Below are 24,590 nucleotides of genomic sequence, written 5' to 3' on the forward strand. Positions count from 1 at the left end.
GGGCTCAGCCCCTCCCCTGAATATGTGACCTCTTTCTCTGACAGCTCGTAAGCTTATAATGTGTGGGCTCTGACTTCAAGGCCTTTATAGTGCCCCTCCCCACCCCAGATTTTGAATTCTGTGGACCAGTAAAACTTCCCAAAGCAAAGGACGGCACCCACACTGCATCCAGCTGCTAGCGGCACCGTGTGTCTGGGCAAGAAAGGCCATGAGGGGTCCACACAGCATCTTCTGTTATTCCTCATAGATTTCTTGCCAAGGGGATTTGGGAGCTAATGGCAAAAAGCTGGGCCCCAGGCCCTGAGCTCCTCAGATGGCATTGGCCTAAGAAGCCCCCATGCTTGGAGTCCATCCTTCCAGAAACTGGCAGGCACTTTACATGGGCCAGGAAACTCATAGGTCTGTGATTTGGAGGAGAGTAAAAGGTCGGGCCTTTTGCAAACAGGGCAAGCACATTCTGGCTCTGTCCGGCTGAAACCCTGGGCAGATGTGTGCAGGGGGAGGGATGACTGAGCGGGAGGACCCAGGTCCCCCAGTCTGAAGGTTCCCAGGACAGCCTGGGGCAGCAGTTGACCACAGAGGTGTCCTGGAGCTCTTGTCGCTGGGTCAGGACTACCTGGAGCTGTCTAAGCGTGGCCTGGGGTCTGCAGGCCTTGGCCAGGTCACTCTGTCTGCACTGGGTGTGTGTGCAGGTGCCAACTGACAGCAGCACCCACCACCCAGCTCCCTGGTTGTCTCTGTAACTGCCTAGAGCCTGCCCTTACCTGCAGCTCCCCGGGCGTCCGAGGCCGCATGGCAGCCGGGATTTTTCCAGGCAGCGAGGCTCCGGCATTCTGATAAGGCCCTGGGTGGATACTGCTGATTTTCATTTCCCACAATGCCTCGCCGACCTGGCTGGAGGTTCTGGCCACGTGCTGATCACTGTGGCACCAGACATTTGGGGTACTGGGGCATGTGAGGGCAGGATCTATGTTTGCTGGGACATAGCACTGACGGGGCTCTGTAGTCCACTGGGGCCCAGGTTGCAGCCACCTTCTCAGCCCCTAAGCATCACAGGCCAATCTCAGGTAGGGTCAGAATATACAGTGACTGTGCCAAAGTTTAACATGAAGGAGAATGGTCACTTTCTACTCAAGCCTAGACCAGTGCTGGCCAATAGAATTTCCTGCAGTGATGGCAGAAATGTGCCAGATCTGCATTGTCCGTTCCAGCGGCCACGAGCCACGTGTGGTTGTCCAGCATGTGAAATGTGGCTCGTGGCTACTGTTTGAGACAGGAAAGCTCCAATAACTCACCAGAAGACGGATAGGTAGCAAAAGTGTTAGCTGTTGTGATATAAACTCTCTTGCCAGCCCTGGGAAGGAAAGAAGTGAAATTTCTCCCTACTCTGTTGGTCGTGCTGGCATTCACCACTGCCAGGCATTAGGTTTTGAAGGGAAGACAAGGGTTAAAGAAAGACACACACACGGAGAGGGCGGCTGAGACAGCAACACTGTATATTGCAGAAACCTGAGGAAGTGGGGGACCAGCTTAATGCCACGGCCCACCGCTGCTTCCAGGCTGGGGTACTCATCGGTATGGGTGGACGGGTCTGGGCAGTATGGCTTGCTGCCTGGCAGGATATTGATAAGAGGTTGTTATGATCAGGTGGTTTGGCCCCCTCCAGTGGGATGTCATCGTGGTGTTCCTTATACCTTTACCCAGCAAGATATGATAGGGATGTTTCTTTTTCTTCCTTTTTTTTTGAGACGGAGTCTTGCTCTGTCGCCCAGGCTGGAGTGCAGTGGCGAGATCTCGGCTCACTGTAAGCTCCGCCTCCTGGGTTCACGCCATTCTCCCGCCTCAGCCTCCCAAGTAACTGGGACTACAGGCGCCCGCCACCACGCCCGGCTAATTTTTTGTATTTTTAGTAGAGACGGGGTTTCACCGTGTTAGCCAGGATGGTCTCAATCTTCTGACCTTGTGATCCGCCCGCCTCGGCCTCCCAAAATGCTGGGATTGCAGGCGTGAGCCACCGCGCCCGGCCGATAGGGAAGTTTCTTTAGGTGGGCCTTTGTCCGCCTTGCGGTCACAGGTGGCTGAGCCGGATGTTTCTCATGACCTGAGCTCCCATGAAATGTTTTACTTGGACCAAGGCCTGCAAAATAGCGGGGAGCTTACAAAATGGTGCGGTTTGAACCAACACCAGGTTCTGTTTATAAATGTTTGTTGAGGATCTTCCTATTTAGATTAGTAAATCTGGGGCTTAGGAAGCAATTGCTCTGTCCATAATGGCTTTGGGGCAGGGCGGAAGTCCCAAGCATTTCACAACACCGGTGCGTTCTTTTTGACCTCACCTGGTCATGTTGCCCATGGTCATAGCCTCATGCTGGACCAAAGAATTTTCATCCATGATCCCCTTTGGTTCTCCTGTCCATGCTAAGAGACAGGGAGGGCAGTCCGCATTTCCTAGATGAGGAGACTTAGGGGAGGAAGCGAGCTTACCTGGGGCCTCACAGCTAGTAGGTGGCAGAGCCAGGATTCGAACCCATGTCTCCCTGACCACAAAGGTCCGTGCTTTCCTAGAAAGACCTGTGGTGTGTGCCTTTCTCCTGGACGGCGAGCCTTCCGGAGAAGGAGCCACTCTTACTCATTGTATGGTGGGTACACCAGCACTCTTAATAGGGAGCAACCTGTGGGCTGGGCACTGGGGAGGGCTTCATGGGAGCAGGCCGGGGACAGCAGGCCGTGTCCGGGTCTTTCCTGGAAAACCAGCTCTGAGCTCGGCCCTCTCCATCCTTATCCTGGCACCTCCCTCCTGGACAGGGACCTCACTTCTCTCTCCTTTCAGCCTTTTAACCATGGACACAAGGTGGCCAAGTTCTGTTACGCAGACAAGGTGAGTGAGCTCCTGCTGCTGGTGACCGGGGGGTTAGGGTTGCTGCCCCTGCCCTGCCCTGCCAGCTGCTGATATGGGGGTGGGCATCAGTTGCTGTGTCCTTCTTTGGCCATGGTAGATAGGTGGCCAGGGGGCGGCTGGCACTGAGGGAGTCCCTGGGTGATGTCTTTGACTGGGCCAGGCATGCAAAGGTTAACTTGAGCCAAATGCAAGCTGCCTCAGCCAGGGCCGAGACATTCCCAGACATGCCCGTGGTAGGGCAGATCTTGGACTGGGGAGGAGGTGGATTCTGGAAGGCTGAGTCAGGGCAATTGGAGACACCATCGATGGAAAGCCAGGCCGAGAATTGGCACTGGAAAGGGCCAGCACGAGGGGCTGGGGTGACTGGGGGTCCAGGAGCTGGCATTGTGTGGCGATGAGGGCAGTTGGGGTCTGGAGGCCAGCAGCAGAGCCATGTCTCAGGCTCCAGTTGACCTCAAGTTTCTGAATGGTGGGTTCAGGGGCACCAGGTCCCAAGAATAAGGTGAGGTTTTCATTAGACCAGAGAGAAAGTGGAGCCAGTTTAACAGCTGTGGGACTCAGCGCCAAGGCCTTAGAGAGCTGACCAACCTGGCCGGGCCCTTCAGGCTTCAGACTGCCAACCGCTACAGGCTCTGACGGGACGCTGTTGGCAGTTGTGATGGCAGGGGGCTGAGGGACCAGGCGACAGGCATTGTCCCTGGATGGAAGAGAGTGGCCTTCCAGCTCTCTCCTCCCTCGCTCACTCCCCAGGGCCCTTCCCGCTGCAGGCGGCAGTCCCCAACCTCTCCCTCTCCCTTTAGAGCCTGCTCAACAAAGCCATCGAGGCTGCCCTGGCTGCCCGGAAGGAGTGGGACCTGAAGCCTATTGCAGACCGAGCCCAGATCTTCCTGAAGGCGGCAGACATGCTGAGTGGGCCTCACAGGGCTGAGATCCTCGCCAAGACCATGGTGGGACAGGTGAGGTGCTGGTGGGTCTGGTTGGGTGGAACGGGGTGGGCTGGGAGTCAGCCGTGCCCCACCCATGGCAGCAGACATCAGCTGAAGCGCTTCTGGGTCCCAAGCCCTTTTGGGGACCCAGAGATGTCCTCAAGGGACAAGGCCTAGGAGCTGGGATGGATGATCACAAGTTTTTGTGCAGAGCCCGTGTGTCCTGCCTCGGAAACGTCCCCTGTCCTCCATCCCTCTGCCCTCGCTCCTAGGCTTCGTCATGCTTTGCCTGGACTGGTGGTGGCCTGCACTGTCTCCCTGCCTCCCAGCTTGCTCAGCCCCTCGCCGCCCTCAGAATGGTCTTTCCGACACCTCCAGGATGTCACTCCTGGCTTACGACCCACCCAGACCTCTCCACCGCTGAGAGGCAAGTCCCAAGACCTGAGCCCCATATCCAGGGCCCTTCTGCCCACCTCTGTCTGGCTCGCCCGCTATCCTGCCCTTCCCTGCCAAGCTGTCCCACCCATGGTGTAGCCATCTGGGACTTAGCAGGACTCCCTGGTCACGGCAGACATCCTCTCTGCCTCTGCCCACTGTGTCCTCCTGCCTGGAATGCTTGCTGTCTGTTCCGTGCTCAGTGAACTCTTACCTCCTGGTCCAGCCCTGATGTCACCCCCTCCGTGAGGCTTCCTGAGTCTTCTCCAGCCGAAAGGACTATTCCTGCCTCTGTTTCCCCAGAGCATGTTGTTCCTGCATCAGTTACAGCTCAGATTGTACTGGAGTAGAGTGAGCTCCTAGGTACTGCCTCTTTACAAGCTTTTTGGACATAGTAAACATGTCTTGACATTCTCAGTCTTTTTCTCGTCTTTGCATGATGCCTTTCACGAGGCATAGCAAGCCCCTGATCAATGGTTTTCTCTGCACAGAGCTGGCACGACAGCTTCTCGCCCTGCTAAATGCAAGTTGAGGGAGGAGTGTCTCTAGCAGGCAGAGTGTGTGGGGGACAGGAGCCGAGAGAGAAAGGTTTATTTCACCACCTCCAGGACCTGAGCCCTACGCTGCCAACTAACCTGGGTTCCTGAAGGGTAAATTGCAGGAGCCAGAACCCAGGCTGCTTGCCACCGCCTGCTCCCCGGGCCTCATGGTGAGCACCCCCTCTGCTGCACAGAGCTGGTATGGCAGCCCCTCATCCTGCTCCTGAATGCCTCCTTAGATTGGCTCAGCAGCCCTCTGGCGTGGGTGTCCAGCTCTGCGTGTTCCCGGTGAGCCGCACATTGCTGGGAAGACAGTCTAGGATCAGTTTAGGCTCTCTCTGTATTTGGCCTAAGACTCAGGAACTTCTAGGAAGCCAGGTACACATCTTAGCTCAGCTTCCTGGGCTGTGTGTCTGTAATAGGTCATGCACCTGCCAGTGACCTTGGGTGCCAAGAGGGGGCCACGTCAATCTGGAAAAGCCCTGTTCTTGGCTGTACACAATTTTTTTCCCTGCAGCTCACATTCACTGTTAGTAACAATGGACGGTTTAAGGGAATCACAGTCACTCTCCTCTTGGTTTTTGGCCCAAACTAACCAGCAAGGCCAAACATCATTCCTGGAGAAGGAACCATCCGCCTCCCACACACCGAGTCTCTGTCCTGGTTTTCCAGTGACCAGTTTCCGGCTCATGCTAGTCTGCCCTTCTGTCTGGAAGGCTCTGATCCTGAATTTGGTCTGAGGCTTGACCATAGATCCTTTGCCATCCTCCACCATTCAGAGTTGCTATGAAACGAAGACAGTGCATGGGAAGTACCTGGCCTGCTGCAGAGGATCAGTCAATTCTGCTGATCCCCGTCCAGCCCAGAGGGCCGGCTGCAGGAGATGCTGGCTCAAGGGCTTGAGAATCCTTTCCCTCTCAGCCCCCGGGACGGGGCCTGGTCAGCCCTCCAAATGTTTCCTGGTCCCTGCTGGGGCCTGGCTCAGTGCTCGCGTTGGGCACAGGGTCAGATGTAAGAAGAGGATGGACAGGAGGCTGTTAGCTGTTCCTGACCCCTGGCCCTCTGCCTTGCAGGGTAAGACCGTGATCCAAGCGGAGATTGACGCTGCAGCGGAACTCATCGACTTCTTCCGGTTCAACGCCAAGTATGCGGTGGAACTGGAGGGGCAGCAGCCCATCAGCATGCCCCCGAGCACCAACAGCACGGTGTACCGGGGTCTGGAGGTACCTGCAGGAGGCAGTGGGCGGACACACGGGGCAGCCCAATGCCGTGGGCTTGGCCTCACTGCTGCCTCCTTCCCCAGGGCTTCGTGGCGGCCATCTCGCCCTTTAACTTCACTGCAATAGGCGGCAACCTGGCAGGGGCACCGGCCCTGATGGTGAGATGTGGGCACAGGTGGGACAGCGGCAGCTGATTGTCCTCCTGGTCCCAGCAGACAGACAGAGGCCACCCTCAGCCCCTTGGGTCTCAGCCTAGTCATGGGGAGAGGCATAGAAGGTGGAGGCTGCTTGGGGCCGTGGGTAGGCTTTGGGACCAGAGACCCAGTTTGAATCCCAGCATCGTCCCTCTCTACCTGGGAGACCCTGGCAGTCCCCAAATTTCTCTGAGGCACAATTTCCTCATCTGCAAAGTGGAAATAATAGGAAAGCCTCCATGACTGGGTTGTGAGACTCAAATGAGACACATCCAGCAGCAGGCAGGGCTGGCCCGGAGCTGGCTGAGTGTTGGCGGCTCTGTTGATGACAATTACCGCTGACCTTCGGTGCTCACCACGTGCCTGCTGCTGTCAAGCGCGGCATGGAGATGATCTCATTTCATCCTCTCAGCAGCTCCGAGAGGGAGTTGTGACTCTGCCTCTTTGCCAGATGACAAAACTGAGACACGCAGCCGTGACTTACTTGGCAAGACTGAGTGACTAGTAAATACATGATGGAGCAGAGAAGGATTTGGATGTAGAGTCTCTCTCGGGGTTGATGGTATTCAAGTCACTCCTCTGCCATTATCGGAGTGAGGGTGGCTGTTACTGGATGAAGTCCCTGGCCTATGGGGGAGACTCAGCCCAGCTCCCAGACAGCCTGGGCGGGAGAGGTCCACATAGTCATCGGGAACCCCGAGCCCCAGACAGGGGCGCTGGATGCTGATGCCGGGGTGTGTACTAGGGACATGCGTGGGAACATCCTCATGCATCTGTGCACAGACAAACACGGTGCATGGCCAGGCATCCACGTGCCTGGCTGCTGCACATGCCTGGCCCAGGATGTGTGCTGAGAGAGCCCGTGTACACTTGCCCCGCCGCGCCCAGTGAGCACTCAGCGACTAGCACAAAGAACAGACCTGCCCAGGTGATGGCAGGACTGGTTGGTGCAGGCTGCTGGGGAAAGGGAGCCTTGGCCGGAGCATGGGGTAGATCGGGCCGTGCCGTGGTCTCCTTGGCAGGGACTTTTGGAGACGGGGCCAGACGCCTTGGAGGAGTGGGGTCCGGTAGGGGATGTCCTGGTTGGCACAGGGTCTGGTGGTTCCAGGTGAGGGACGACCATGCTGTAGGGTGGGGGTGGGGGTTGAGGGCTGGTGGCGCCATCCTCATGCATCACCAGAATACCTCCCGTGCAGGGCAACGTGGTCCTGTGGAAGCCCAGTGACACCGCCATGCTGGCCAGCTATGCCGTCTACCGCGTCCTCCGGGAGGCCGGCCTGCCCCCCAACATCATCCAGTTTGTGCCAGCGGATGGGCCTCTATTTGGGGACACTGTCACCAGCTCAGAGCACCTCTGTGGCATCAACTTCACAGGCAGTGTGCCGTAAGTCCCTGGGGATGCTGTAGGCTGGGGTGGCTAGGGGACGTTCACAGGCAACCCCGGTCACCTGCTGTCTGTGAACCCAGGGTCATACACTGACCCTACTCCTTTACTTGCTGTGTGGCTGTGAGTGAGCCACTTCACCTCTCTGAGCTTCCATTTCTTCATCTGTACACGGAGTGATTATCCTTAATTTGCAGAGTCATTGCAAGGATTAAACGTGTTAATGAACAGGAAAGAGCTTCGCAGGCTGGAAGTGCACCCTACGGCTGTGGGTGATATTGATTTCAGTGCTACCTCTGCTACTGGGGAGGACACAGGGGAGCATAGAGTGAATTGGAGGAGTCAGGAAGGCTTCTTGAGGAGGTGGCATCTAAGCAGAGGAGTTGGCCAGGCAGAGGGGAAGAGGCAGGAGAAGAATATATATGTTGGGAGAGGGAACAGCACATACGATGTCGTCAAGGCAAAAACATGTGTTCTGGGGCATGGCCGGATCCTGTGTGGCTGGAGTGTGGAGTTTGGGGGCGACAGGGCAAGAGAGTGAGGGCGGGGCATGGTTCGAGTTGAGGTAGGGGAGGCAGGCTGCTACCTGATCTCGACCGTGCATGCACTCACTGGCTGAGCAGGTAATTTGGAGCTCACACTAAGGCCCAGTGGTGAACACACACCAGGGACAAGGTCCCAGCTCTCAGGCTGGAGGTGGCAGTGGGGGGTGGTTAGTCTGGTGACCATAAGATACTTAGGAGTCTGCAAAGGTGTCTGGCCTTTATCCTGAAGGTGATGGGAGCCATGGAAGGTATCAAGCAGGGAGAGTGGCTGAGTCAGAGTTCTGTGTCAGCAGAGATTGCAAGTCATGGCCCCCAAATTGTTTCTGGCAAGAGGCTCTACTTTTTTTGACTCCTAACAGTGATGGCCCAAGTTTGTATAATTGGGACAATTTCACAGATAAATCCAAATCTTGGCCTGTCTTGGTGCCCTGGATCTGGATGCTCTGATCTTGCATTTCCTGGTGGTACCACTGGCTGGAGTGGGTGCGCTGTGGCTCTCTGCATACCTGATCCACCCTGTTTCCTTTCCCTGCTGACTCCTATGGGTCCCTGTGTTTGCACCCTCATCCTCAATGATTTCTCTGTGGCCTGACGCAGGAGACTAGTCAGGAGCTGTCGACCTCCAGGGAGGGGTGGGGGGGGCTTGAAGCAGGGGAGAGACGGGGGATGTGGAGAAGGGGGCAGGTTCAGGTGAGTAGGATGCAGGGAAGCACAGGGCCCATTGCCTGTCCTGGAGTTGGGGTTGGGGTGGGTGTGGGTGTGGGGATGAGGGGGGTAATCAGCGAGAATGTTCAAGATGGGCACCTGGGAGGGCGAGCGGGCTCAGGGGAAGATGAATCTCGTGTTGGTCACTTCAGGTGTTATCTGAGTGGACATGCCTGGAGGCAGCCAGAGACCTGGGTCTGCAGCTTGGGGTCCTTCTTACCTCCTCTTCCAGGCCCCAAGCTCTGCCACCCACTTCCCTGCAGCTTTGCCGGGGGTGGGGGTGGGTGGTGGCAGCGTTAGAACTGCTGAGAAGGGCCGTTTTCCAAAAGGCCTGCTCCGGCAGCCACGGGCCCCTGGGCTCCCCGCCTATCAGCGGGTGGAGCGGGCCTGGCCCCCATTCTCCACGCTCTGATGAGCAGCGGGCTTAAAGGTGGGAAGGCCATAAATTAGTATTAGCTACTGTGTCGCTGGCTCCCGGGTGATTAGCATTTTTATTGTTTTGTGGTGCTGAGGTTGGTCACACTTGGAGCCTGGGGAGGAGGCGAGGCCCTCCAGGGTGGCAGCTTCGGGTGGGGCCTGAGCTCCCTCTCCCAGGACTCTGCTTGGTTTGGCCTTTCAGGCCTGGGCGCTGGGCTTGGCAGGGATCCTTCGCAGACCACAGCGGGATCTGTCCCTTTCGAGATACCTGCAGTGTGCCCAGCATGTCTTAAGCACTTGCCTCACACTTGAACTCATCACAAAACAACCCTGCCAGGTCAGGATTGTTCTCCCTGCTTCCCAGATGAGGTGCAGAATTCGAGGCTCAGAGAGGTTAAGTAATGAACCCAGGATCACACAGCGCTGAGTGTCCTCCTGGCTACAGAGCGTGGACCTCCTCTGCACCATCTTGCTGCCTAGTCCCCTGTTGCCCCCTCCCTGTAGTCTTGGAATGCAGCCTGTTCCCAGCTGCCATCCCCGACTTGGCTCCCACCTCCTGCTGGGCTGCTCCCCACAGTGTTCCTCCCTGGGCTTTTCTGCCCCCTTCCTCTGGCCTGGCTCCCTGATCTCCACCCTTTCTCCTGTGGTTCCAGCACCTTCAAACACCTGTGGAAGCAGGTAGCCCAGAACCTGGACCGGTTCCGCACCTTCCCACGCCTGGCTGGAGGTAAGGCCTGCCTCACCTCCTCCTCCCCTGTGGCCCCAAGGACCCCTCCCCTGGCCATTATGAAAGAGGAGGGAGGTAGAGGGGATCCAGCCACGAGTCAGGTGGATGAACCATTTCAGGCACCAGCACTGCCCAATGGAACTTTTTGTGATGAGGGATGCGTCCAGGACCTTCACTCTCCAATACGCAGCCACCAGCCACACGAGGCCATGGAGTCCTTGAAGGGTGGCCTGTGTGACTGAGGAACTGCGTATCTAGTTTTCTTTCATTTTAATTAAGTTAAATCTTAGTAGCCACTCATGGCTGGTGGCTGCTGTGTCGGGCAGTGCAGCTCTAAGCTGAGGCAAGTGCAAATGCAGATACCAGAAGTGGGAATGAACTTGTATTTGAAGAAACAAAGTAAAGCCCGTGAGTAGGGAGGGAGGAAGGCTGGTAGGAGAATACGGGCTGAGAGGTAGTCATGGCTGGACCTTGTTGGCATATTAAAATTTTCCCACAAAGAAACCGTTTCATGGTCAAAGGAATTTGGCATGTGTGGTTTTAAAGCAAAATGGACTCCTCCCGTGCAGAACTTCTCAGAGCCTTGATTGCTCTAATATGCATGGCACATCTTCAAGGGCAAGGTCTGCCATGCAGTATTTCCCATACTCACTGGGCCATGGAACCCCGTTTCTGCAAAGACCCCATGGACCAAGTGTTTTGTGGAGCACATTTTGGGAATGTGCTGAGACATAGAGGGAGAGCTGCAGCTAGCACGTGACCAGCAGAGCTGGGACTGGTGGTTCAGCACGTTTCTCTGTGGGGTGAAGTAGGGCCCACCGGGGAGTCTGGACCCTGTTCCTGGACTGGTGGGAGCTCAGATGGGGGTGTCAGGGAAGGTGAACGCTCCTCAGGGTCAGCTGTGTGGCTTTCTGCTCTCAGAGCCTCCTTCCCTGCCTCCCTGAGGGAGAGAGGCGGCTGGTTACACTCTCCAACTTGGAGCAGGTGACTTTGTCTCTCTGTGCCTCAGTTTTCTTGGCTTGAAATTGGGGATAGTAATGGGAGGTTGTTGCGAGGCTTCGGTCGGATAAAGTGTAGAGTACTTCGTCCAGAGTTGGGCAGCTGTTAAGTGCTTCCAGCTGCTATTAGCTGCTGCTTCCCACGTGGGGAGGAAACTGAGGCCAGGAGGGTGAAGTGACCTGCCTGAAGCTCCCTCCCACTGGGGAAACGGGGGAGTGGTTTCCAGCATGGGTGAGGAGGAGGGGCCCAGCCCTGGCAGCCGACATGGGGTGGGCTCCCCTGTCCCTCGTGGACAAGGGCTCAGGAGAACCTCACAAAAAGCTGTGCCCACTTCTGGGAATGGACTGGCTTTCGGGGGCCTTGGGTTCTCATCTGTCGTCTGCCGTTGTGTTGGGTAGTTTCAGTCTTCCCATTGGTGTAATGGGGCTGTTGGACCTGATCACCTCTGATGCCCTTCACCCCTCCCTGGGCCTCAGTTTCCTCGTCTGTGGAGTGGGAGAATAGGCCTGGCCCTCTGGGATGTTGGCCAGCGCTCGCTCTGAGCCTGCTCCTGCTCTGGTCTGCTCTGTGCTCGTGTTGGTCCCGGGCCATGGATGGCATAGGTGGTGCTTTGGGTCCCTAGGCAGCTGGGGGAGCCGGCTCCCCTGGTCATTTCCCCATCTCCGGCCCCTGTAGAGTGCGGCGGAAAGAACTTCCACTTTGTGCACTGCTCGGCCGACGTGGACAGTGTGGTGAGCGGGACCCTGCGCTCAGCCTTCGAGTACGGGGGTCAGAAGTGTTCCGCTTGCTCGCGTCTCTACGTGCCACACTCGCTGTGGCCGCAGATCAAAGGGCGGCTGCTGGAGGAGCACGGTCGGATCAAAGTGGGCGACGTGAGTGGCACCGTCACCCCCGCCGCGGCCCAGCGGGGGGCTGATGGGATTGGGTCCCCGGGAGGCTCCTCTGCAGCCAGGGCTGGGGTGTGTGGGGAGGGGCTCCCTTTGTCTCGGCCTGCAGCGGCTCATCTCTTCTGGCGTCTCCTATGCCTCCAGCCTGCAGAGGATTTTGGGACCTTCTTCTCTGCAGTGATTGATGCCAAGGTACGGGGTGGGAAGTGGGCATTCCTGGGGCGGGGAGGGGGGCAAGCCCTGGAGTGGGTGGGAGAGGGAGGAAGAGATATGGGGGACCCTGACCCGGGGCATGACCCAGCCCCACTGCTTTGATCAAGGCAGCTCAGCAGCCGCACATACACCTCCAGTTTCAGAAAGGGTAGAATCAGCCGTAGCCAAGAAGAGCTCATCTCGTGGCCACCCTGGAACTAGGCTCGGCGAGCTCCTAATAGCATTTGCATGTGTGCATGTACACATGTGCTCATGAATGTGTTCATATAGGGCTCTGGGTGGCTGCACATGTAGGTCTTTTTGCACATCCATTTGCACATAAGTACACACATGCGTATGTCAGTAAGTCCAGCCGCACGCATGTACATGTAGAAGGCATACAGATCCTTATATGCTTCAAGAGACATGTGACCATGCATATGCCTATATATGCATTGATTGATGTGTGTCTGTTTATACGGGAGTGCCCCTGTAGTACTAACACACGTACACATGCGTGTGTACACACAAAGTGTGCGTGTCCGTCCTTGTCTCTGCTGTGGCTCAGCCAGACCCTGGCTTTTGCCCTTGGTGTCCCCCGCCCCTGCCCCTATTTCAGGAGCTGGGCCCTTCAGGGGCAGGTTTTTCGGGGTGAGTGTGTTGTGGGGGCTGCCGCAGGGATGCCTTCCCAGCCTCTTTGACCTCCCTCCCTGCCCACCCCAGTCCTTTGCCCGTATCAAGAAGTGGCTGGAGCACGCGCGCTCCTCGCCCAGCCTCAGCATCCTGGCCGGGGGCAAGTGTGATGACTCCGTGGGCTACTTTGTGGAACCCTGCATCGTGGAAAGCAAGGACCCTCAGGAGCCCATCATGAAGGAGGTGACTGGGGCGGGCAGCCTGGGGTCCAGAGGAGGACAGTCCCACCGGAGCACAGCACACACACAGTTCTCCTGGAGACATTCTCCTGTTTCACAGATGAGGCCCTAAAGGGAGACCCTAAAAGGGAATGCCTCCTACCAGGAGAGGGTGGAACCAGGTTTTGAGCTCAGGCTGCCTGACTCCAAATCCAGGGCAGTGTCCTTGGCTCTGGCTGGGTCTGAGCACTTCCACGACCCACAGCAGCCACGGCCACTGCAGTCATAATGGCTGACATTGATAGACTTACTGTGGGGCCAGCCGTGGCTGAGCACTTGGCTGAGATGAGGTGGTTGTTACTGTTCCCATTTTACAGATGAGAAACTGAGGTCAAGGCACTTGTCCAAGTTGGCAGTGCAGGGCTGGAGTCTGCCTGTGAAGATCTTCCCCCAGCCCCTTGGTAGCAGAGGGAACCATGAACCCTTCTGGAGGGAATGGTATCTCTGGGCAACTCTCATGCCAGCTGCTGCTGGAAGCCTCTGGGACCTGGACCCTTTGTTCTCCGGGTGTGGGTTTGGCAGGGAGAGCCAGGAAATGTTTGCATTTTTTGCCGGCTTGCGGTGAGATGGACAGGGCAGGGAGCTGGGCACGTTGCTGTCCTGGAGGGAACCCAGGAGGAGGTGGCATCTGACCCTTCTTGCAGACACCGAAGTGTAGACTGAGGCCCAGAGACTGGGGAGAGGGGATTCAGAGCAGGGGCACTGGGAGGGCTCAGGGCCCTGGTCCCGTGGAGGGCCTGACACTGGGGCATCTCTCCTAGGAGATCTTCGGGCCTGTACTGACTGTGTACGTCTACCCGGATGACAAGTACAAGGAGACACTGCAGCTGGTTGACAGCACCACCAGTTACGGCCTCACGGGGGCAGTGTTCTCCCAGGATAAGTGAGTGGCCAGGCCGCAGCCCTGGTGCTGTGCTCTGAGTGTCCTGTCCCTGTCGGCCCTTGTCCCATCCCCACCTCCTGGACGTGGCTCCCAGTAATAATGCCGCCACTACCTTCTCTCTGTCCCCTCCCCTCAGCCCAGGCAGGCAGCCAGGGCTCCCCACATGGGCCCACAGCAGCAGGCTCTTTGTTGCCAGTACTGGTGGTGCCAGTGCCAGGGTGCCACTGGGGACCAGTGAATCTGAACCTCTAGGGGCAGGGCCAGGAATTGGTGCCTTTGACCGGCTCTGCAGGATCTGGTGGGGCCACACTGAGCGAGGCGATTGTCCCATGCTGCAGAGCAGGGCAGGCCAGGGGCTGCAGAGGCAGGATTCGAACCTGGGTCCCATAAGGCTAAACTTGAGGCTTCGCCTCTTCTTTCCTCCACGTCACTGGTTGCCCCGTGTCTGCCTCTGTGAGCGAGTGGAGGTGAACTTGGAGAGGGAGGAAGGGTGGGGGCCTGGGAGCTAGAGGGCCCCCTGCTCCTGAGGGACAGGAACATTGGACCAGGACAGGCCACTCCCTTGAACTTCGCAGTAGCCCTGCGATGAGGTGTGCCAAGCCCCTCCCCAGAGGAGGAAGCTGGGCTCAGAGACTGGGTAACCTGACTGAAGGCCCACAGCCAACAGCTGGCCAGCATCCCTCATCCCCGACTCGGCCTCGTGCTGAACCTGGAAAGCCAGTGTGGGCTGGAACAGGGGTGTTGAGGCTGGAGCTGGGGCTGGAGGGCAGATGAGCTGGTTGCTCTGTCACCACTGCCCTGCTTTGTAGGGACGTCGTGCAGGAGGCCACAAAGGTGCTAAGGAATGCTGCCGGCAACTTCTACATCAACGACAAGTCCACCGGCTCGGTGGTGGGCCAGCAGCCCTTCGGGGGGGCCCGAGCCTCTGGTGAGTGGGTCCCCCTTCCCACAGGGGAGCTGAGTTCCTGGTGGGAGACCCTCAGTGCTGCGTCTCGAGGGGCTTCAGAGTAACAGGAAGGATACCATTTACTGAGTGCTGATTGTGGGCCAAGCAAGTGCGCTAGCTCAGGGTCCTTTCAGCACACTTGTGAGCAAAGGGACTATTCTTCCCATTTTACAGAGGAGGAAACTGAGGCTCAAGGCCACATGACCCTGGTGGGGTTGTAACTTTGGTTCCAGCAACCGTGTTTCCTGCACCGTAGCCAGTGTCCCTTAAGTCCAACCAGCTCTACTTCACAGTGGGAAACTGAGGCTCAGAAGGAGCAACGGCTTGCCAAAGGTGACTGCTCCTGAGTGGCAGAGCCAGGGCTGAACCCTGGCATGCTGGGGTTTCCCATACCAACCAGTTCTCCAGTTCTTGGTGGACGCTGGCTGGGCGTCCTACAGTTTAACTTGATGCTAACTGCCTGGGGTTAGTGCAGACCCCATAGGTTAAGAACTCAGTCCCATAAGACTGACTCCCCAACTTCAGATGCCAGTCGCGAGTACTGGGACCCCAGGTTAGCCACACCTTGTCTGACTTGGCGACACATCAGAAGTTCCCACTTCAGTGTTGACACTTTGTTAGAACGGCTTACGGAACCCAGGGGAAGCATACTTACTATTACCCGTGTATTGCAGAGGGGATTTTAAAGGATACAGATGAACAGCCAGACGCGCAGACACATAGGGCAAAGACTGGAAGGGTCCCCAGCATGGGTACCTCCGTTACTCTGGAGTTTGGGGCTGTGCCACCCCCTTGGCACGTGGACGTGTTCACCAATCTGGAAGCTCTCCTGACCCTGTCCTTTTAGGTTTTTATGGAGGCTTCATTACACAGGCATGATTGATTCAATCATCGGCCATCGGGGTCGACTCAACCTCCAACCTCTCTGCCCTCCCTGGGCTGAAGGTTCCAAGCCTCTAATCACAGGGTTGGTTCCTTTGCCAATCAGCACCATCCTGCAAGAGCCCTCATTAGCATAAACTCGTGTGATTAGAAGGGGCTTGTTATGAATAACCCCCATCACTCAGGAAATTCCAAGAGCTTTAGGAGCTCTGGCTAGGAACCAGGGATGAAGGCTAGACATGTACTTCTTATGGCACCCCAGGACTGTGCCAGGTCCCTGCCTCTCAGTCCAGTGCCCTCTCCATGCTGCACCCTGCCTCTTAGACATAGTAGCATCCCAGCAAGGATGCCAGGCTGGGTGCGATGTGGAGAGAACAATGGAGGCTTCCCCGCAGACTGGAGACTGGAGACAGGGGCTCCTGTCCATCCCTCTGGCTCTTCTGCATGCCCCAAGCTTGGCAGCAGACCCGCTGCTATCCGCCCGCGCCGCTGGCCCGTTGATTCCATCATCTCCTCCCTTCCCCTTCTGTCCAGGCTGTTGTGTCTTTTCAGAGAAAAACAGAAGTGTCTTTTCTGCAGGAACCAATGACAAGCCAGGGGGCCCACACTACATCCTCCGCTGGACGTCGCCCCAGGTCATCAAGGAGACACATAAGCCCCTGGGGGACTGGAGCTACGCGTACATGCAGTGAGCCCTGCTCGGACTCCACCGTCCTGCTGTCTGTCTGTCCAGGCAGCCGACCTCACTGCACAGACCCCGCTCCAGCCCCTCCACCCCTTCTTCATGCACAGCTGCCTGTCTAGAATCCAGGCTTGACCTCCTTCCTACCACCGTACTCTGGCCTCTCCCATGCCTCAGGCTCTGGTTTGAGACCGTGCTGGGGAGGAACAGGGCCACTACCCCTTATCCCACTGGCCATGTGGGAGGTATGATGGTGGTGCCTGGCAGGTTCTCTCTCTCCCCTCCACTGGGCCCAGTGGCTCAGGGACCCGGGGGAAGGAGATGGAGCGGCTCTCGGGATTCTTTGGGGAAATGGAGACCATGCTGGGCCCCTTGGCAAACCTCACCACTCACAGAGGCTCCTGGCCTTGATCCCTGCCCCTCCAGGTGTCCAGAGTAAAGTGTAACTCAGGTTGACCTGTGGGGCACAGGGGGCACCAGCTGGCCTTACCCTCTCTGGTCTGGGCTGTCTACCTTCCTCACTGTATCTTTGCCCAGACCCACCTGGGCCAGTAGGCCCCTGTACCCAGCCATACACCTTAGATGCCGGCATGCCTTTCTCCAGGTGCCTGTGTTTGGCCGAGGCCCATGTGATTCCTGGTCTGCGCCACATGGCGGGGCTGGGGGGCCGCTGGAGGCCACCTGCCAAGGCATGGGATGGGCCATGATTCTGGAAAACCCTGGATGGGCCTTCGTCCTATGTCAGCCTTCCCTCGGATCCTCAGGCCCTACCTCCAGAGACCTCCACTCCTAGAGCCAGTCTCAGGGTCTGGGATTTCCCTGCAGGAGCTCAGCCACCACCATGCCATGGTGACACAGGCCGAGGCAGACATTGCCCCTCCCTTCTCCCAGTCCCCAGAGGCCTGGCCTTGGGTTCCTCAGCCTGGGCTGAGGACGTTGCCTGTAGAATCCTCCTCCTCTGCGTGGGAGTGGCTCTGTGTGGACCAGTCCCTCACTGGCCCATTCTTTTTTTGACACAGCCAATCTGTGACCACGATTCCTTCTACAGATGCCTGCTGCTTGGATTCTGAGTGGTCAGGGATCCATAAAGCATGACTTTCAAGGACGGTTTTTAGGGCACTGTGAAAGTGTTGGGACTTCCTCCAGGATGCCTGCATGGGACCCCCCCTGGAGCTGGTGTGGCCGTTCCCCAAGTGCCACCGGCTCATGGATGGGGGTGGGTACCGGTGCCACCTGGGCTGGCTGTGGGTTCTGTGTCCTTCCAGGATCTGTGTCATTTCCCATGAGGGGCCAGGGCAGGTGGCTGGGGGGACACAGGCTGGAGTGTTCTCCATTCTACTGGTTCTACACTGTGAGGTGGCAATGGGATTTGCTCTGATGCCACCCAATAAAATACCTGTTACTTAATCAAAGAGGTTGATGGTCTTTCTGGAGGGGATGGTGGTGGCAGCCAACATCTTTTAAATCTGGTGGCATTGCCAGTGTGTCAGCCGGTCACGGGCACAGTGCTCTCTGACCTCTCTGACCTTCTATCCCTTCATCCATAAGATGGGGTAAGCGCCCCCTCCCCCTGCCATGGGTCATCATGAGAATTGAATGAGTGAATATATACACATGCTTAGAATAGTGCCAGACACATAATGATTCAAAAATATTACCCATAAGGCTGGGTGTGGTGGCTGATGCCTGTAATGCCAGCACTATGGGAGGCTGAGATGGGCGGATCACTTGAGGCCTGGAGTTTGAGACCAGCCTGGCCAACATGGTGAAACCCTATCTCTACTAAAAAAAAAAAAAAAAAAAACAGGCATGGCGGTATGCACCTGTAATCCCAGCTACTTGGGGAGGCTGAGGCAGGAGAGTCACTTGAACCTGGGAAGCAGAGGTTGTGGTGAGCTGAGATCACGCCACTGCACTCCAGCCTGGGTGACAAAGCAAGACTCTGCCTCAAAAAAAAAAAAAAAAAAAAAAAAAAAAACAAGTTACCCTTTACCCATTTTCATTGTAAGAACCACTATCCTGTGTTGTGATGGTTAATTTTATGTGTCAATTTGGCTGGGCATGGTGCCCAGGTATTCGGTCAAACATTCTGGGTGTTTCTGTGAAGGTGTATTTGGATGAGATTAACATTTAAACCAGTGGAGTTTTAAAAGTAAAAAGCAAGGCAGATGACCCTTCATCCTGTGGGTGGACGTGGTCTCATCAGCTGAGGGTCTTAATAGAGTGAAGCAGGAGCTCTCCACGCAGGAAGGAATTCTGCCAGCAGATTACCCTCGCACTGAATTGCTACAGCTCTTCCCCGGGCCTCCAGCCTGCTGGGCTGCCGTGCAGACTTTGGACTTACTAAGCCTCCATAATCGCATGAGCCAATTCTTAAAACCTCTGTCTTGCTCCTATGTCTCTGGAGGACCCTGATGAATATGTGTGCCGAGGTCCCAGGGTATGTTTCTTTACAACAGCCTTTGGAAGGAAATTCTGCCACATTCCCATTTTGGAGAGAAGGAAATTTAGGTACAGAGGTCAGGGGACTTCCTGGGGGTATGGTAGTGCTGAGACATAAACCCTGGTCTGTCTGATTCCAGTCTGTTCTCTCTCATTCACCCAGATGTCCACGGCTAGTGCTGAGCTGTCTTGGAAAGACACTCAGCTGGCCAAATGATGACTGAGAGGAGCCACTGTGGCCAGTTAGCTTGAGCCCAGGGCTGTGGGCCGCCATGCAGGCCAGGTGACTTGTGGAGGGGCGGAAATGTGTGACCTGGCCTGTCCCCACCTGCCCATGATGTAAAAGGGGCTGTTTTGTAAACCACAGTGACACCTCCAGGGACAATAGGCAATACCCAGAGTGCCCTAGGCTGGAGTACAGAAGGGAAGGGTGGCAACTGCATTTATAGTCATGGGACTGGCAGGCTGTGAATGGGTTTGAACCGTTGGTGTGACTTGCTCAAGATCACACTGAGACAGACTTGGCTAATTACTAAATGCTTTACCTACCTGGTTGCTTAGAGCCTTGGCGGTGACCTTACCAGGTAACTGTGGCAGGACCCATGGAGGTCGGAGGCGGGATAATTAGCGCAAGCTCATGCAGCTGGTTAGGATGAAGGCTGGGGCTTGCACTCGGGTCTGTGGGTGCCCGTAGCCCATGCTCCTCGCCACCTGCTCCACTGGGCCCCTGACTTCCAAGCTCCTCCTCTCCCACTGTTATTTTATCTAACCTTCCCCAACCTGCTGCCTTTGCCTCCTTTTGAACTAGGGGTGACTCAAAGCTATTGCTTACCCTGTTCTCGCTCCTCTCCCTCGTCCCCTAGACTTGGGGCTGGTGGCTCTTGAGGGCCCAGTGACTGCTCGGGGAACTGAGGCCTCTTTGCATGGTCACCACAGTAAGTCCCTATGTCTGCGGTGGCCCAAGAAACCCCTTCATTTCCCTGCTGTGGCCAGGGCCAGGCCCTGGAGCATGAACCATTTGACTGAGGCCGGATGTCCCTGCCACCACTGTCCCATGGGCCGCCAGTGGAGCATGCCCTCTAAGGAAATGAGGGGCCACCTGTGCTGGCTGCGGGCCACCTGTGCTGGCTGCAGGCCACCAGGCTGACCCGGGGCTCCGGGGGGAGGGGGGTCAGGGGAAACGGCAGGAGGCAGACCCCCCCTCTGCAGAGAGTTTTCATTTTCACTAGTTCATCTCCCCGAATGCATCGTCTTATTTCCTGGGTGTTCTGTTTAGGGGCCAGATTAGTGAATAACAAAAGCCACCGTTGTTTGAACACAGGCTGTGTGCCAGGCATTGGGCTAAATGCTTCGGACATCATGGCCTCGGATCCTCACGGCAATCTCATAAAGTAGGTGCTGTTGCTTCCATTTTACAGAGGAGGAAACTGTGGCACCGATGGGTTAAGTAACTAACATGCCTGTAGGAAATGAGCAGACTGGGTTTCAGTCCCACACCTCTGACTCCTAAGCCCCTGGCCATAACCACCACCGCACGGTGCCCTGGAGCTGGACAGGCGCTGGGCTCAAATCCCACCCTTAGCCCCTGGTTCCTGTGCCTTGACCTCCCAGCTTCAGACTCCTCCAGGAGCTGAGGACCAAATGAAATACTTAAAAACAAAACGCTGCATCCCATGGCCTGCCGGGGCGAGGTGCCCAATCAATGTGAACTTTTAATTTTCAACCTCAACACTTCTTCATCCTAGATAGGTATGTTTCCAGGAAAGAGGAGAAGCCAGATTTAAATGAGCACCTATTAATAGGTCAATTGTTCCTATGAATTCCCTTGGACCACCTGGCCTGTGAGATAGTATTTTAGCCCCATTTCATGGGTGAGGACTGAGGCTTACAGAGGTGAAGAGAGACCTGCTTAGTAAGGGACAGAGAAGAACAGAACTCGTTTCTGATGACCATACCATCAACCCCTTGTCCTCATCCCCCACAGGAATCCATCCTTCTGGGTGGTCTGTGCATGGGTGGGAGGCGGCATTGCTGCTGTCATGGCTCTGAACACAACCAGCCAGCCTTATCCTTCTGTGTCCGGGGGGCTGCCAGCCCCCTGGATGATGGAGCAGGTACCACATGCCCCTCAGGCACCCAAGGTAGAGCAAAAAGCTGTTCCAGGCCTCTGCCATGCTTTCCCTCAGCCCTATGTGCCCAGGCAGCTGCCCTCTTTCCCTGAGCGTCTGGTCCATAGAGGTTGGAGGGAGCTGACGTTCTGTTGGGCACCTGCTCCGGGATGTGCATCGGGGCAGGCATCGCTGGACGGAGAGTGAGGCTCAGCGAGGGAAATGCCCAGAAGAGGCCACGCAGCAAGTGGCAGAGCCAGAACTGGAACCCCAGTGAGTCAGATTAGAGTCTTAGTTGACAGTCACAGAGAGTCATAGACCCTAGCCTTTCACTAGGGCTGAAATTGAGGGCACGCCTGTAACCCCAGCACTTTGGGAAGCTGAGGCGGGAGGATCACTTGAGGTTGAGGGTTCGAGACCAGCCTGGCCAACACGGTGAAACCCCGTGTCTACTAAAAATACAAAAATTAACCGGGCGTGGTGGTGGGCACCTGTAATCCCAGCTACAGAGGAGGCTGAGGCAGGAGAATCGCTTGAATCTGGGAGACGGAGGTTGCAGTGAGCTGAGATCGTGCCATTGCACTCCAGCCTGGGTGACAGAGTGAGACTCCATCTCAAAAATAAAAATTAAAAAAAATTGAGGGTCTCTTGCCAGTACCATGCCAGGCATGAAGCCATCAGCACTGGAGTGCATCATTTATTGGTGAGCATTTACTGAGCAGGTGCTTGATGTATTATCTCATTTAATCACCATTTGAGGGTGCCTGTGGCCATTTTACAGGTGGGGAAGCTTTGAAGAGTCAAAGCCTGCTTGTTGTCCCCTGTCCCCTGGGCCAGGCTGGGGCCTCAGGAGCCCCACAGAATAGGACCACTCCCTCGTCCTCATCCCAGCCCTTTACTTTCCATCAAGATCTCCCTGAGCCTCTTCCTTCCCAGGCTGAACATCTTTTATTCCTTCAGCTACTCTCTGTGGGATATCGTTTCTGGATCTTCGTCTACCTAGTGACCTGCTCTGGTGATGCCAGGGAGTACATTCTGGAATCATCCTGAAATGGGATCCAGGCTGTGTGACATTGGCTGAATCACATCCCCTCTCTGGGCCTCAGTCTACCCTGCTGTCAAATGGGGACGTAATGTTGATAGTACTCATCCCTTACAGTTGTTAGGAGGATTGAATGATCTGAAACATGAAAACAGATTTATTGCTGGGCCTGGTGGCCAGGAACAGGTCAGTCAACATGAGGCAGTACTGTTAAGGTCATACACCCATGTGAGGTCTGATCACCACATCACACGGCAAGATGATCACCTCTCTTGTTCTGGACAATCTGCTCTTTTGGCTATAACCTTAAATTTCACTTGGCTTACACTAATGCAATGGAAAGATTAAGAGCTCTGGAGTTCCATGAAAGTGAATTCAGGCCGGGCGGGGTGGTTCTTGCCTGTAATATCAGCGCGTTGGGAGGCCAAGGAGGGAGATCACTTGAGGGCAGGAATTTCAGACTAGACTGGACAATGTAGCGAGACCCCACTTCTACAAAAAGAAATGTTTAAAAATTAGCCAGGCATACTGGTGTGTGACTGTGCTCTCAGCTACTTGAGAGGCTGAGGCAAGAGATCTCTTGAGCCCAGGAGATTGAAGCTAAGTGAGCCATGATCATGCCAATGCACTCCAGCTTGGGCAACAGAGCAAGAGAGCAAGATCCTTTCTCTTAAAAAAGAAAAAAAGAGTCAATTCCCAGTGACTTTGGACAAGCCACGTAACTCCCTGAGCTTTGATTTCTTCATCTGTACAATGGGGATAAAAAGTCCACAGAACTCTGGAGAGCAGATGCGGTGATGTTTGAAAGCATTGCAGAGGCTCCATAAAAGCTGCTTCCTTTCCTTTAGACTTTAGTTACTATTACCCTGTTGGTTCTTATTGAGCTTGTGGTCATTTGAGACCTCCAGCTCTTTTGCTGGTTGAGAGGCAACCTGCTCACCATCACTCAGCAAAGTTTGGTGAGGAGGCTTGAATGGATCCCTGAGTGCAAAAGAGTACCCCAACCACAGCAGAGTCCCTTCCTCAGGTCTTAGGAGCCCACACCCCTCCACTCCTTGGACTTCTTGTCTCAGAGGAGTCGGGTGAGGAGTGCCGATGAGGCTGGGCCCTCTGAGAACTGGCTTTGAAGCCTTCCCAGCAACCCTCCTCCGAGGTGCTTCTGAACCAAGTGGATTGGCTTAGGGACTGCTCATCCCCCAGACCTTTCCTGGGGTGGTCCTGCATGCTTACCCTCTCCCCATCATAAGCCAGACTGGAGGTGGGTTTCTAGCAGCCCAGGTTTGTCCTGGAGTATGGAGTGCTGGTGAGAAACAGAGAGAGAGAATGGTGGGTGGGGAAGGAGGAGACAGGAGAGAATGGAGAGATATGCAAGCAGAGAGACAGAGACAGATCAGAGGGTAGGGCAGGGGCAGCAGCTGATGTATCCCCCAGTCCCTAGCGTCAGGACCCTCTTGGGGGCTCCCCCTGTGCCCCAGCCCCCATCCAACCACAGGGCAGGGGGAGGAAGGATGTTCAGGGCAGCCCCTTCCAGCTGACATGCCCATTTCCTTTCCGTGCACCTCAGGGGAAGCAGATGCCAAGGCAAATGGGCAGCTCCTGGCTCGCTGTTTCCATGGCTCACCCCTCTCTCCCTCCCCCGTGGACTTTGCATAAGTCTGTCATGGCTGTTGGTCACCTTGGCAGCCACACAGGTATGAGCATGGGGACGGCAGGCCCTGGACCAGACGGTGAGGGTGATGGCTGGGGCTGGCCTGTGCTGTGTCCAGCCACATGGGGGCACATGCTGTGTGTGCGGCACTGAAGGATAATCCCAGTGACATTCCCAGGCATTCCCAGGCATTCCCAGGCATCTGTCCTCAGGGAAGTCACTGCTCTGGACAGCATCCGTTTGCCCCTCCTAGATAACATCATGGCCTGAGGGGACCTTGCCGGTCATCTCAGTTGAGTTCTCAGATGAGCCTCAAGGGCTGGCTACGCCCTGGATGTGGGTGCATGGCTGCATTTGTTGGGGGTGTGTTGGCATGCAGGGCTTTCATCAGAATCTCAAAAGGATGCTCATCCCCAAACCATTAAAAAGCACTGAGTCCATTTTACAGCTGGGAGGATGAGGCCCAGAGAATGGAATTGACTTGCTCAAGGGCTGCATCGCAAGTTGGGGCAGAGCCGGACCAGGGTTTTGACTCTCTGTCCAGTGCACCTTCAGATTTCCGTCTTCAGAGACATCATCTATCCATACTGGCAGCCCACACTAAAAAGCTCTTCCTGTCAATGGAACCCCCATTATTTCTTCCTCGTCGGAGCCCCTGAGTCTCCACCACTCCCATTAGCCCCCATCAGGGTGTTGGGGTGTTCCAATCCACATACTTGCTAAATGCTTTTGAATAAGTTACTGGTCCTCTCTGAACCTCAATCTCCTCTTCTGCAAAATGAGGAGATAGTAGCACCTTAAAAGGTAGAATAGGCCAGGCACAGTGGCTCATGCCTGTATTCCCAGCACTTTTGGAGGCTAAGGCATGTGGATCACCTGAGGTCAGGAGTTTGAGACCAGCCTGACCAATATGGTGAAACCCCATCCCTACTAAAAATACAAAAATCAGCCAGGTGTGGTGGCACATGCCTGTAATC

The 24,590-nt window shown here is 56.0% G+C and overlaps 1 protein-coding gene across 1 annotated transcript in view; it reads left to right on the forward strand.

Moving 5' to 3' along the window:
* Window positions 1-18,114, forward strand: part of LOC105483124 (aldehyde dehydrogenase 4 family member A1) — a 32,173-nt gene extending 14,059 nt beyond the window's left edge. Inside the window, exons 4-15 of the mRNA XM_011743794.2 lie at window positions 2,831-2,878; window positions 3,700-3,855; window positions 5,873-6,022; window positions 6,103-6,177; window positions 7,410-7,597; window positions 9,918-9,991; window positions 11,666-11,862; window positions 12,022-12,069; window positions 12,793-12,945; window positions 13,742-13,863; window positions 14,673-14,791; window positions 16,271-18,114. Of these exons, the coding sequence (XP_011742096.2) occupies window positions 2,831-2,878; window positions 3,700-3,855; window positions 5,873-6,022; window positions 6,103-6,177; window positions 7,410-7,597; window positions 9,918-9,991; window positions 11,666-11,862; window positions 12,022-12,069; window positions 12,793-12,945; window positions 13,742-13,863; window positions 14,673-14,791; window positions 16,271-16,383 (1,443 nt within the window). The 3' untranslated portion in view covers window positions 16,384-18,114. The remainder of the gene's footprint in view (window positions 1-2,830; window positions 2,879-3,699; window positions 3,856-5,872; window positions 6,023-6,102; window positions 6,178-7,409; window positions 7,598-9,917; window positions 9,992-11,665; window positions 11,863-12,021; window positions 12,070-12,792; window positions 12,946-13,741; window positions 13,864-14,672; window positions 14,792-16,270) is intronic.
* The last annotated feature ends 6,476 nt before the right edge of the window (window positions 18,115-24,590 follow it).

The sequence above is a fragment of the Macaca nemestrina genome, chromosome 1, assembly GCF_043159975.1.
Source record: "Macaca nemestrina isolate mMacNem1 chromosome 1, mMacNem.hap1, whole genome shotgun sequence".
NCBI lineage: Eukaryota > Metazoa > Chordata > Mammalia > Primates > Cercopithecidae > Macaca > Macaca nemestrina.